This window comes from Saimiri boliviensis, chromosome 5, assembly GCF_048565385.1.
Source record: "Saimiri boliviensis isolate mSaiBol1 chromosome 5, mSaiBol1.pri, whole genome shotgun sequence".
NCBI lineage: Eukaryota > Metazoa > Chordata > Mammalia > Primates > Cebidae > Saimiri > Saimiri boliviensis.
In genome coordinates, this window is record NC_133453.1 from 71671564 (window position 1) to 71686637 (window position 15074).

At 41.3% G+C, this 15074-nt stretch overlaps 1 protein-coding gene across 1 annotated transcript in view; it reads left to right on the forward strand.

Annotated features, from left to right (window-relative positions):
• The window catches only part of STK39 (serine/threonine kinase 39), a 315215-nt gene that overhangs the window by 112913 nt on the left and 187228 nt on the right, over positions 1-15074 (forward strand). The window contains exons 9-10 of the mRNA XM_039470095.2: positions 4401-4449; positions 4552-4617. Coding sequence (XP_039326029.1) covers positions 4401-4449; positions 4552-4617 — 115 coding nt within the window. The remainder of the gene's footprint in view (positions 1-4400; positions 4450-4551; positions 4618-15074) is intronic.

Here is a 15074-nt window from a genome sequence, read left to right on the forward strand (position 1 = left end):
TTGTTGCCCAGGCTGGAGTGCAATGGCGCGATCTCGGCTCACCGCAACCTCCGCCTCCTGGGTTCAGGCAATTCTCCTGCCTCAGCCTCCTGAGTAGCTGGGATTACAGGCACGCGCCACCATGCCCAGCTGATTTTTTGTATTTTTTTTTTAGTAGAGACGGGGTTTCACCATGTTGACCAGGATTGTCTCGATCTCTTGACCTCGTGATCCACCCGCTTCGGCCTCCCAAAGTGCTGGGATTACAGGCTTGAGCCACCGCGCCCGGTCTTCTTTTTTTTTTTTAAGACAGAGTCTTGCTTTGTTGCCCAGGATGGAGTGAAATGGCATGATCTTGGCTGACTGAAACCACTGCCTCCGGGTTCAAGTGATTCTCCTGCCTCAGCCTCCTGAGTAACTGGGATAACAGGCGCCAACCATCATGGCTGGTTAATTTTTGTATTTTTAGTAGAGACAGGGTTTCATCTTGTTGGCCAGGCTGGTCTTGAATTCCTGACCTCAAGTGATCCACCTGCCTTTGCCTCCCAAAGTGCTGGAATTACAGGTGTGAGCCACCACGCCTGGCCCCTGTGTCATTTAAAAAATTTCTTTCAGTTCCATTTTTTTGTTTTTTCTCATGGAAATAGTTTGGCATATGTAGGATTTTACGCAAAAGCAATATAAACACTTTAGGTGCTTTGAGCAAAGAGGAACCTCTGGTATGCTATTTAGTTATTCTCTGTATAAAGTTGGAATTAACGATTAAGCTATAAAAAGTACGTAGTTTCTTTAAACCAATTCTATGTTGTTACATTATTGTGCTTTTGTACTTTTAACTGATGAAGGCTGAGAGTGGAGTGGAGTGCAGATAAAGGAGTTTTCTCTGTAGCATGCTTTTCCCTTTTACATTTTTGGTTACCATAGCATCCTTGCGGGAGAAGGCAAAGTATTTTCCCAGCCCTATATCTCAAGGTATCCCTGGCACTTTCCAGCGTTCTCTCTACATCATCCTACCCTTGACCCTTCTTGTGTGGGGAGGAGGGTTTCTGGTGGAGGCGGGGTGTGGTGCAGAGGAGATAGTGAGCACTTGGCTTCCCCATGTTGGCACTTCCTCTGTCCTCTTTTTTTGCTAGCATGAATCTTATTTTTATTAAGTCTTTCTCCTGTTCCCCACTGTATTGAACAGATGCTTAGATTTTGGTGCTAACTGAATGTAGCTCCAGGAGTTGCAGTGCTGTGTCCAGATGTCTGTCAGCATCACTTTCCCTCATATTTGATTATAGTATGAAATTGAGCTATAGCAGTTTCTGTTCTGTGCTAGGTATTGGAAACATACAAAGAAATCCTCTGAGGTCCCTGCCTTGGAAGGGCTCGTAGCCTAGTGGGGTGATGGGGGAGACATGGGAACAGATAAATACATGATGGGAGTGTGGGTAGCATGGTACATGAGTGCCAGTAGGGAGCAATGCCTTCTACTTGCAGGAGCTGGGAGAGGTATCTTTGAAGATGACATTTAAATTGGCTCTTGACTGATGAGCGAGGGTGTACCAGTTGGTTATGAAAAATTTGTAAGCAAGAAAAGCAGTGTGTGCTTTGTCACGAAAGAGCAAGAGATGAGTGAGAGCATCATTGCAGTTGAAGGGTGGCATCTCTGTGGGGTGTGAGGAGATGAGGATGGAGAAATCAGGGCCTAGAAGACTTGCTTCTGTCTCAGGCCGCTGAAATGCATCAGGAGAGATAAAAGAGGATCCGATTTTTTTATAAGATGTTAATTTGGGAAGCAGTGTGGATGGTGGATGATGGGTTGGAAATAGCAAGGGAAAAGTAGTGAGACACTAGCTGGGGGGCTGCTTTATTTAACTGTATTAGCCAGAGATGATGAGGGCTTCAAACAGAACAGCGGCCTTGAGTTTTTTCATCATTCTGATTTTCTTAGGGTTCTTTTCACATTTTAAAAATTAAATCCAAGTTGTCTTGTATGCCTCTTAGTTTTTTAAATGTTGTTCCGTGTTGTGAGGTTCCCAAACATGGTATTTTGGTGCATTTCTCAGTCCACTGTAAAGTGGCTCTATTACCCGTTCCATCAGGAGCGCGTCTCCTTCCTCCCAAGCACGACTCCAAGGTGTTCGAGTGTGCCATGGCTCCACTTGCAGTTGAGCGGCACACTCTGCTCTTACCTGGTGGATTGCGAGTTGTTGGAGGTATGTTGATGTCTGCCATCTTCACTGTAGTATCCCTAGCACCTAGCGTAATGCCTGCCAAACAGTGGGTGGTTAATAAATATTTACTGAGAGCATGAAAGGATGCACTTGGAGTAGCTAGAGGCAAAAACATCCTGGTGATCAGGAAAAGTATACATCAAAATAACAACCAAAGTTGAATCATGGGAAAGAGTTATGCTATAGTGTTTAGTTCTAGGGCCTGTTTAACAAGGTGCAGATTCGTGGCCTATCTGTTGTTTACACCCTTATTTACTCAGAGCAATTATCAGGTAGATACAGAGATCCAGGGTTCTTTGTCAGGTACGTGTAACCAGTGCTGCACTTGACATCTGAGGAAAAAAGCAGTAATAATTAGAAACTCTTTGCACAGAAGTAGTTTCCAGGGCTCCTATAGACTTACAGTTTGTGTACTCATGCACTTAATGATGTTTTCTAATTCTTTTTATGTTTGATCCTTGGGAATATTTTAGTGGAGCTTCCTGATTCCAAAGCAGCAGTTTCCAATTGTTTCAAGCATGAGGATTCCTTTTAAACTTTTCCGGCCCCACACCCTCCTACAATATTATTTGTGTGTTTGGTAATTGTTTCCTGAGGTAATACTTAATTATACTCAACAATGCGTCCCTCCTCCTTTTCCTCCCAATATCTTATTATGAAACATTTAAAACATATAGAAAAGGTGAAAATGTAGTAGAATGTTTACTTCTCTACTGTCACCTAGATTAAGCAGTTATTAACATTTTCCATAATTGTGATATCTACGTTTTATTTGCCAAACTCTTTGAAAGTAAGAGACTTAACATTTTAGCTTGCATTGCCCATAAACAAGGACCCGTTTCTACACACCCACAGTCCTTTTCCACACCTAAGAAAATGAAGAGTACGTTCCTAAAATCATCTAATGTTTAGCATATTCACACATCTCTAATTATTCCCAAATGTCCTTTGTAGGTTCTGCAGTGTCTGTCTCAAGCCCAGGATCTAGCCCAGGGCTGTGTGGTACATGTGGTTTTAATGTTTTGTAAAGTCTGTTGAGTCTGGAATAGTTCCTTCAATCTCCCCTTTTCCATCATGGCACTGACTTTTTGAAAGCGATCAGGCCAGTTGTCTTGCTGACCATCCTACACTGTAGTTATTTGATTCTTTGTCATGGCTGCCTTTTTGGAAGGGACTATTGATGAAGGAAGCTATTCTTTATGTAAGAAAGTCAGTCAGTGAACAAGGAAGATAGAATTAGGAACTCAGCATTCTGCTACTTCCTATGAAATAATTATTGAAGGCAAACATATGAACACAATTAGCAGAAAGGTTTTCAGGAACAGAATATCCATAAAATGTCAAAGTATTACCCAACAGAACACTTGCTAATTGCAGTGGGGGAAAACATGACCTTTGCAATGGAGAGATTTGGTGCCTGGGGACCGATGGTTAAATTTAGCATCACTAACAGTGGAATGACCTAACAGGACCTGCCTCTGAGGTGCTGCTCTAAGTGTGTGCCATCATCTATGAAGTATTCTTGCCCCCAATGCTTAATTAAACCTCTCCAAACCTTCAGGCCTAACTTAGCATTTACAGGAAATACAGGCTAGAGAAGCAAGTTGAATGACACCATGAGGAAAAAAAATCACACCATCTGGCAGTGCTTCTAAATGAATTTGCATTTTATTAATCACAATCACATTTACCTTCACCTGGCAGACAGCAATCCATATGCTCTTAAGACAGGTTTATTGAGCAGGCGAGACAGCATGGACACGATGTTTGGGCCCCTTGCAGTACCTGCTGCTCTTGGGAAAGCATAGAATACAGTCGACTCTACTTTCTTTGAGAGGGTCATGTTGCAGCTTGTACAGTTTCTTAATAAATACAGAAATTTAGCTCACAGATGTGTCAGTCTGCCACATTTCCAAAGCACTGAATTCACTTAGTTAAGTATAAGGATGAAGGATGGAAAATTGATTATGCCCCAAGCACTTAACGTACAGGAGTTTATGTGTTTTGCAGTAGAGGGGTTTGGAAAGAACTGGAAAATTGGCGCTGTTTTGTTTGGTTCCACCCTACGATTAATTTGGTTTCTAGTTTTGCTATTCCTGAAATTGGTCTTCCAGAAATACTCTAAGGTTAAGTTGTTTCATCAAGGCAGTGCATTTATTAAGTGGTCATTGTTTCAACTCTAATTTATTATTGATCTTTCAGGCCCACAGCAGCAGAACTTTTAAAATGCAAATTCTTCCAGAAAGCCAAGGTAACATGCTTAAAAACCCAAGTAAATCTGCTATTTTGAAATCACTGTGAATTTATAAGTATCATATTTGGTGTTAAACTGTTGGGAATATTTGTTTTGCAGAACAGAGAGTACCTGATTGAGAAGCTGCTCACAAGAACACCAGACATAGCCCAAAGAGCCAAAAAGGTAAGTGCCATTAGCCTTCAAGACCCTGTCGGAGCCAATCCCCAGGGAAATGAAACCCATAGAAAAATTGGAAAAAGATTTCCACATATGCAGGATATGCTTTTCAGAGGTTATCTCATTCGTGATTACTCAGATAACTGCATTTGCCTTTTTGTTATCTCAGCTAATTGTTACATGTTTGGGTATGGGAATAATGTGAATCTCAAATGATTTCATTTTTCCCTCTATCAGCTTTGCTTTGAGAAGGTCAGAAGGGAGGGGATGGGATGAGAAGTAAATAATAGAGAATAATAGAGAAGTAAAATATCCTTAAATATCTTTCCTTTGGGTTTTATAGAAGAGGCATGATCACTTTTAAAGTACGGTTTGAAATGATGAAGATAAAAAGCACAACTTTTAATGGTTGTTTGAATAGCTGTGAGATATCATTCTTTCCTCATAAAAGACCTATGGTCCCTTTTTTTAGTTTACCTTATGTTAACTAAATTACGGTAATGATTAGCTGAAAATTTTTCCATTCTAGGTTTTAGATTTTTTAAATGGCATGTATATATGCATTTATTTATGTATATATTTTTCCAGAGACTTATTTATTTGTAATTACAGATTTCACTATGGTATGAAACCTAATAAAATTTAACCTCTGGTTTGGTTTAGTTTGGTTTTTAAATTATATTAGCTATTTATAATTAAAAATATGTATATAATGACATATTTTTTAAAAAGGAGGTTCTTTCCCACCCCAGAGGAAGCTGATATGAATCTGTGTTGTCTGTGCTGTAAGCAAAAATGGCAAAGCAATGTGCTTTAGGGATGGCATCTCACCTTGCCTCGGTATATGTAACTAAATATTAAATTCCAGATATTGCCTTTTCTAAAATATTCTGTAGAAAATGCATTCATTGATCCTTTAGAATTGTTTTAAACAGATTTTCAAGTGGACTTTAAGAAATGTCCCACTCTGTGAAGGTATCTTAACTTCTCTCCTGGGCCAGCAGAATTTTGTGGGGTGGGCTGGTTTCTGGGCTGTGGTTGCAGAGGATTGATGTGTTGACTTTGGAGACATGAGCCCAGGTTGGTCTCTGAGGGAACAGGGAGTGTGGAGCGGACAGTCCATCTGAGTGGGCTATTTGACAGGGAAGCACAGAAAAGCTAAAGCTTCAGTTTGAGGCCACCAGAGTTTAAGGCCACCTATCGAAAGACTGAAAGAGGAGCCTGGAGAGATTCCCAGGAGAGGTGGAGTCTCACATGGGGTCTTTTGATCAAGTTTTGAAAATGTCAGCCAGAGTCGAGAGAGCTGCGTGAAAGCCATTAGCTTGTATAGTACGTGTCCTCAAAGGACTTTTTCTTTTTCTTATTTTTGGGTCCACACTTCTTTTGCTGTAAGTGTCATCTGATCTCATCCTGTTAGCTGGTCCCTGAGAGGTGTTTTCCAGGCTGCTTTCTCTCTGCAGCTTTGGCCTCACACTCCAGCTCAGCTCCTTGTTAAGTGGCTTGCCAGTTTCCCAATCACAGTGGCTCCAAAGGGCTCACCTTCCCTCCCAGGCCTAACCTTCCTGCGCTCTGTATTTCTTTCTGAACCCCCAGCCTCGGAACACCGGGACTGTCTGTGAGCCCTCCTCCGCTTCCTTTTCTTTCCCATGTAACTGCTCTCCACGTCTTCTCTGCGTTTCCCTCTGCTATTTTGGTTGAAACCATTTTCTCCACTATTTCTGACTGGACAATTACAATACATTTCTAACTGGTCTCCCTCCATTCCTCCTTTCTGTTCTTTCTTAGGCATTTCTACAAGATTAACTTTCCGGTCACATCACTTAATTGCTCAAAAGTGGTTTCTAAAATTAAAGCAAAACAACCAGAAGAGCCAATAAATGAAAAAATAGAAATTTAAAAAATAGTTTCTGTCTCATAAAGGCCAAAATCCTTAGCCTTGAATTTGTGGCACCATTTCAACTTCCAGCCTTATATTCTAACCTCCAGCCAAACTGAACCGTCTGTGGTTCCCACTGTGTAACCCATACTTTCCTTCGGAGCTTTTTGAAATTGGAAAAAGTGAAGAATCTGTTCAGGCTGTAACCTTAATTTTTTTTTTCTTTTAAAAACTTACTTATTGCATATTAGTGTGCTGTGCGTTCCGAACCCCAGTTTGCATCTATCTTACAATAAGCAGCTAGAGTTTTCTGAGATGTGATTTTTCAACCACGTCTTCTGCCATTTACTTGCCGTTTGCTTTTAGACAAACCTCAGGGTTTGTTCCATCATCATCCCTTCAAATGCAAGGTGGCCCCACAGCTCAGTGTCACACAGGAGTAAAGGGAGAATGGCGGCTTAGTTCTTTAAGCATCTTAGAGGAAAGAGAGTAGCCGATTTTGATGTTATCCTGGCTCTGTAGTTTCATAGTGTTGGCTGTTTTCCCATCATAATTCTAATTTTAATGAGCAATTAGGTTATCAGCTACATTCCACCCCTCACCTGTAGGTTCTTTGGCATACACTGCCTGGGACAGCACTGATCATAGTACATTTCTTGTTCATAGTAAGTGCTCACAAATGTTTACTGACCGAATGATCACGTGCCAAGGAAGAGCCCTTTGAAACTGCTTTTTACTCATTTGAACCCCCAGAATGCTTGGCATACATGGGTTCCTAGGATTCCTGTTAATAGTGGGCAGTCTTCCCCCGTTCCCCACTCTGGCTTGTGATTCTGGTAAACAACCATGGGAAATACGGGAAACTTTTCATGCAGACGTGGCTGCTAGGAAGTAAATGTTACTTTTTTTTTTTATTATTTTTTATTTTTTTTATTTTTTTTGAGACGGAGTTTCGCTCTTGTTACCCAGGCTGGAGTGCAATGGCGCGATCTCGGCTCACCACAACCTCCGCCTCCTGGGTTCAGGCAATTCTCCTGCCTCAGCCTCCTGAGTAGCTGGGATTACAGGCACGCACCACCATGCCCAGCTAATTTTTTGTATTTTTAGTAGAGACGGGGTTTCACCATGTTGACCACGTTGGTCTCGATCTCTTGACCTCGTGATCCACCTGCCTCGGCCTCCCAAAGTGCTGGGATTACAGGCTTGAGCCACCGCGCCTGGCCGTAAATGTTATTTTAATCACCCCATGCAATGAGATGAAAACCTTTGTTGTAGGATTCTCTGCTTGTCTTAGGTTGTTCCAATGTTAAGTTACTTTTGTTTAAAAATCGATTCAGGGGAGTCGTTAACGTTATCTGTTGTTGGACTTTCTCGACTAAGATCTCCGCAGCTCTTCTCTTCACTATGGTACCTCCCAGTTGATGCTTCTCTGGTTTCTGTGGTATAGATTGCTCCTCAGAGGCTACTTGCTGATGTTGATCCGTTGATTTTTGTCTTACCAGTTTGCTGTTTTTCAAAGAGAAACAGACAGTCTATCAATAGATGAGTGTTTAAATGACAACTGGGCCTGTGGGCAGGGCTCTTGGGCATGGAGGCAACCATGTTGATTAGAAATTTGCTGTCATAGTCAGCATTCTCTTCTCTTTCTCTCTTCTGGTCACCAACATTGAGATTATTTTTAATGTGCATTTTTCTTTAATATGAACCTTTTTCATATTTAAAGGAGAAGAGGGGCTGGTATTGTGGCTGTTCTTAGAAAGCCCTATGGAGCCCACCAATGCTATCCTTTAGCAGGAGAGAACCAGAGGCCCACCGTACTCATGTGTGGCCAAAATATGATTGGCCACATCACAATCTTTTGTTGGGAGCCACATAATTCCATGAGGTAAGGTGATCTGGTCTTCATCCAGATTGACTCCTCTAAATCATAAAAAAATAGAAAAAGATTGATGTGTGCTTTGGTAATTTAATATGCAAAACAATTGTGTGTGTGTGTGTGTGTGTGTGTGGTAATTGTAGAAATTAAGGATATTTATTTTCTTTCTATAGGCAAAATATTTGGTCCGTTCCGGGTTCTTTTGCTGACAGTGTTGTTTAGGGATCATCTTGATTTTCTTTTGGTTCTAATTTTTCTGTTTGTGAAATGGCAATTCTGTCTAACCCCAGGCATGTGGTGGAAGGTAATATAAGATTGGACGTTCCTGGACCTCAAGACACTCTATATATTCTAAATGAGAAGATGTTAATAATGACCCATGAGAACAGCTAAGTGTAGCTGTATGACTTTTTTTTTCCCCAACTTTTCACTATCTTTGTGCGTGAGAATAAAAGGCTTTGTAGCCATCACTGCCTCTCCCATGACACTCTGAGGAGTCTGTCTCCAGCCATCTTTTGGGGTTTGAAACCTTAACCATGCGGTGTTCCATCTTTTACTGTACGGAATTCACTATGAGGGGAAGGAAGTCAGTGGTTCTGTTAAAATTGAATGTAAATGCTTAGGGCTGTGTGCATCATCTTTATTTTCTGATTATAAAAATCAGTTTTATCGTTTTCTTTGTAGTTTACAGTATCCTGCTATATTTACCCGTGTTTCACATCAACTCTTTTTATTTTATTAGACTTTAAGTTCTGGGGTACATGTGCAGAACATGCAGTTTGTTACATAGTATACACGTGCCATGGTGGTTTGCTGCACCCATCAACCCATCATCTACATTAGGTATTTCTCCTAATGCTATCCCCCTTCTAGCCCCCACCCCACGAAAGGCCTCTGTCTGTGTGTGATGTTGCCCTCCCTGTGTCCATGTGATCTCATTGTTCAACTTCCACTTATGAGTAAGAACATGCAGTGTTTGGTTTTCTGTTCCTGTATTACTTTGCTGTCAGTGATGGTCTCATAATCTGTGTGTATCTTCTGTAGGAACATTTAACCCTCAGAGAGGGCTGATGTCTAAGTTTTATATTAGTGATAACATGCTTGAGGCACCACACTCACACTTATATTCGTATGCTTTCTGTGGCTTTCTAAAACCAACCTAGGGGTTGGGAGCAGTGGCTCATGCTTGTAATCTCAGCACTTTGGGAGGCTGAGACGGGAAGATCACTTGAGGTAAGGAGTTCAAGATCAGCCTGGCCAACATGGTAAAACCCTGTCTCTGCTAAAAATACAAAATTAGCCAGGGATGGTGGCACATGCCTGTAATCCCAGCTACTCAGGAGGCTGAGCAGGAGAATCACTTGAACCTGGGAGGCCAAGGTTGCAGTGAGCCAAGATCGTGCCACTGTACTCCAGACTGGATGGAGTAAAATTTAATTTACAGAGTGAGACTCCATCTCAAAAAATAAAAAATAAAAAAATAAAACCCACATATGGCAGGACAGAGGGCAAGGGACTTGTAGCTACGCAAATGTCTGAATGCTCACTGCTCAGCCAAAAAGCATATTGGCCATAGGAGGGAATGAGGAGGAAGAAATGTAATAAACAGTTTTTTCCCTTCTTATAGTTGCCTGTATTTTCACTGGAAGTAGATTTACTGGAGGATTATTGCTTGAATTTTCTTAACCATGAAATTAAGTAAGAAGTGATTAGTCATTATCAGCAGGAGGAAAAGGGTATCACATCACTGCTATCTTTGGATGGAAACACTTTGAAGTAGAAAGACTGGGATGTTATTTGTGGGTCTCAGAATTTATTATATTAGACTGTAAGATTGGTTTCATGCTAAGAATCCAAGGCCCTTGGTCCCACTGAATCCACCGATGTGCTTAGCAATCAGTAGGTAGGAATATTTTAATTCACATTTATATAATACAAGTGTTGACAACTTGTCCTGTTTGTTTTTACTTTTTTTTTTTTTTTTTTTTTGAGATGGAGTCTTGCTGTTGCTGTCCAGGCTGGAGTGCAATGTCACAATCTCAGCTCACTGCAAACTCTGCCTCCCAGGTTCAAGCAATTCTCCTGCCTCAGCCTCCTGAGTAGCTGGGATTACAGGTGTCCACCACCATGCCCGGCTAATTTTTGTATTTCTGGAAGAGACAGGGTTTCACTATGTTGGCCAGGCTGATCTCGAACTGCTGACCTCAAGTGTTCCTCCCACGTGGGTCTCCGCAAGTGCTGGGATTACAGGCATGAGCCATCGTGCCCAGCCTGTTTTCACTTTTTATTGTATAATAATTTCAGACTTACAAAGAAGTTGGAACGATAGTACTGAGAATTTTTGTATTTGTTTTCTCTTACTCTTTACTTTGAAACATTCCACAGTAAGTTGCAGACAGAATGCCCTTTGCCTCTAAATATACTTTACTGTGTATTTCCTGAAAACAAGGACACTCTCTTACCTAACAGCAGTACAGTTTTCAGAATTAGGAAAAGAACATTGATGTAAAACTATTATTTTTTTAGATTTTATTTGAATTTTGCTAAATTTGCCAATTTTCCCATTCATGTCATGTATCTGGTCCAGGATTCGTTTCAGAATTATTGGGCTGCTATATCTCCTGTAGTCTTTCATCTAGAACAGTGTTCTTTTCACAGCTGTGACTGCTTTGGAGAGTATAGGCCAGTTATTTTATAGAATGTTTCCCAGTTTAGGTCTGTGTGATATTTCTGAATGATCAGATTCAGTTCATGCACTCTTTGATAGACATACCTCAGAAGTGATGTTGGGTTCTTCTCAGTGTATCATATTAAGAGGCACATGATACTGATTTATTCCTTTACTGGTGACATTCACTTTGATCATATGCATAAAGCGGGACCTGCCAGTTTCTTTTTAGTAAACACAAGTATTACTTTCTTTTTTTTTGAAATGGAGTCTCGCTCTGTCACCCAGGCCGGAGGGCAGTCTTGCAGTCTTGGCTCGCTGCAGCCTCCGCCTCGGGTTCCAGTGGGTCTCCTGCCTCAGCCTCCTGAGTAGCTGGGACTACAGGCATGTGCCACCACGCCTGACTCGTTTTTTGTAGTTTTAGTAGAGATAGGATTTCACCATGTTAGCCAGGATGGTCTTGATCTCCTGACGTCATGATCCACCCACCTTGGGGGATTTACAGGTATGAGCCACCGCACCCAGCCCTGTTAAACACAAGTATTACTTCTTAATAGGACAGATTTGTTTATATTCATTGATTACATTAAACATTAAAAGATAATTTAAATATATTTACTGTATTGAATCATTAATATTTTTTCAAGGAAACATTTGTACTTTACATCATTATGGCTGCACATACATCAGATATTAATGACAGAATTTTATTAACAGAATGATAGAAGTCCTGTGTATAAAAAACACATTGTTGGCTGGGTGCAGTGGCTCACACCTGTAATCCCAGCACTTAGGGAGGCTGAGATGGGAGGATTGCTAGAGTCCAGGAGTTTAACACCAGCCTGTGCAACATAGCAAGATTCTGTATCTCCAAAAAAGAATTTAGCATGGTGGTGTACACCTGTGTTCCTTTTACACAGGAGGCTGAAGTGGGAAGATTGATTGAGCCCGGGAGGTTGAAGTTGCAGTGAGCCATGAACACACCACTGCACTCCAGCCTGGGTAACAGAGCAGGACCCTGTCACAAACAAAAAACAAACCCAAAATGACAGTAGCCTGGATAAAGAAAATGTACATATACACTGTGGAATACCACACAGCCATAAAAAAAAGAACGAGATCACGTCCTTTGCAGCAACGTGGTTGGAGCTGGAGACCATTATCCTAAGCAAACTAGCACAGGAACGGAAAACCAAATGCCACATGTTCTCACTTATATGTAGGAACTAAGAGCTGAGTAAACATGGACACAAAGGAGGGATCAGTAGACCTGAGGGCCTCCTTGAGGGTGGAGAAAAGGAGGAGGGCGAGAATCGAAAAACAACTTATGGGCAGCGCATTTATTACCTAGGTGACGAAATACTCTGTACACCAAACCCCTGCAACAAACCTGCCCTGAAACTAAAATAAAGGTTTTACAAAAAACCAAAACAATACCAACCACTTTGCATGCAGATTTAGGCAGGAAGTGGAGGTGCACCTGCTGCCCAGTCTCTATGCCTGGTCTGGAAGCAGCAAGAGCTAGAGCTGTATCTTTTTATTGGGTGAGCTGCCTAATCTCTCTGAGCCTAAACTATAAGCCAGAGCTGACAATACTTAGATTGTGTTGCCATGAGGATGAGAGATGGTCTGTGCAGGATGTCTGGTCCTGTGTTTGACATGTAGCGGTGCTCAGTTAACAGTGGCAGTGTGATTGTCATGTAAATGAGAATGATTATTGCGGTTACGGAAGACTGGACATTTTCGAAGTATGTAGTGAAATCGGGAGTGAATAGAATGTCCTGAAGGTGAGGTGTGGTGCAGATGGGTAGTGAAAGTTGTTTCTGCATTGCTGTTACTTTCGATGAAATGGAGAAAAAGCCTATGGCTGCCTACAGAAAGAAGGAAGGTAATTACAATAGGTGGTTCATTGTCACTGCCTATTCACCTGTCTTCATGTTTTCTTTTCTCATTCATCAAGGTACTGGCAATGGGTAAGACCCAGGGCTTTCTTTCACTGCAGCAAACCCTCCCTGCCCTGGGAAGGGGTGTGTGTATGTGAAGAGCCCAAGAGTAGTAAGAATTGAATGCAAACACAGCCAATATTCTTTCACAGCTTTCAGATCAGTTTCATGTATGCTTCCATATTTGTCCCAAACAATTGTTCTTGAAGATGGGTAGAGCAGGTGTTATCGTCACAGTTTACAGATGGAAGTGTGAGAGGTAAAAAGGACCTGCCCAAAGTCACATGGCCAATAAGCAGGTGTGAACTCCACTTTTCACTCTCAATCTGTGCTCTTTCCACCAAATCATATCTCAAAATGAAGAAGAGAAGGGAGAGGACGGCAAGGAAATGTAGAAGCAGAGGGTAGGCAGAGTTAAACGGCATTCGCAGGAAAAGGGGAGCGCATGTGTCATTCTCAGAGTTGGCCTCCATTTAACATGTGTCAGGAGGATGTGCATGCCATTCACAGGCTCTAGGGGATGCTGCAGGCATCATTACAGGAATCTGGGAAGTTTGCCAGGGTTCTAGCAAGTGTAGAGGGAAGGAGGTGACGAAAAGGCTTTGGAGATTCTGATGGAGAGAAAGATGGCTAGTGAGAGTTTGGTTAGCATTGACAGTTGTTAGATACCCGTCAGAAGGTCAGCTTCTCATGAAGTGGCAAAGGTCATCATAGCTATGTTTGGGAGGCCTAAATTAGGTAATATGTAATATAATACTGGTTGGGACAAAATAAGTGGCACAGGTTATTATAGCAAATTTTATTTTTATAATCACATATCTTGCTTTTATTACTACATTTTTGTTATTATAGTCAAGATTGTTTTTATAAACTTTATTATTGCTGCCAGAGTTGCGGGCATCACTGCTGCTGTTCCATTTCTGCTGCTGCTACAACAGCTGCTTCTGTTACAACCACTGCCACCAGTAGAGGGCACTCAGGAGCACGTGATACAAGGACATAGCACAGACAGTGAAACTCACCCTTCTGTGGAGGATGCACAGACATCACAAGACATGCAAAAGAGTAATAGGGAATAAGTGCTTTGGGATGTGGGCATAGCATCTGTGCTACAGCTATGGGAAAGATCATGAAGCTGGTTGATGGGGGACATGCGAAAGAGGAATAGAGAGAAAAATAATATTTATTGTCCTGCTAGATGCTTACTTCACATTTTCCTCAATTACTGCAGCCTTACAACAATCGATAAAGTCCTGAGTATAAGATGTGTTGGATAGGATAGTCCAGAGGATGAGACATGTTAGACTGTTAAGAATGATGTTTTTAAAAAAGCTATAAATACTTTGAAGTATCAGCAGAAAAGGAAAAACCAACTGTTAAAAAGTAAGTTAAGCTATCCCTAAAGGGTTACAGGATTTTAAAATTGAGAAGGACCATAAATATCTCCTTATTTGCCATGCTTCCATGTACAGGCTTAAAAATTAAGGCCTAAAGGGTTGAGCCTTAACTAAGGCTAACTGTATCACCATGTCCTAATAGAGTCCGAAGCCAGTATCCCACTTCGCTGCCATTCTTTTAGTTGATAAAGAGGGAAAATTACTCTTGAGTTTCTACAGAATTGCTTTTTTCCCCTTTTGGAATCTTATAATTAACTTATAAAATATCAAAGGTTATGCATTATCATTAAAGCAGAGAAGGGAGGGTGATTTCAAATGTTTGATGGATGGATGTTAGTTTTGTTCCAAGTTTCCCCAGCAGAGGGCAGCAATGGGTTTTAAGTCTGTGCCATTGCAGAAAGCTGAGCAAAAGTTTTGGCTTTGTTAAAGGTCTCAGACTTGGAGTTGGGGGATCAGAGGGATATTAGGTCCCTACTGAGCCGTGAACATGAGACACCTCACTCAGTTGGGGTATTAGTTTACTGGGCAGGAGATTGAAGGGTAATGGTTTAAGGAGTTTTCACTATTAACTATTTTAAAGTTTCATTTTCTATTAGTAAATCAAAGCAATCTAACATTTGCATTTTATGTAATTCGTGTCAGAAACAAACATCTCAGTTTTGAAGATGGGATTGGAGAGCTTCCAGGATTTTGTGGTCACAAG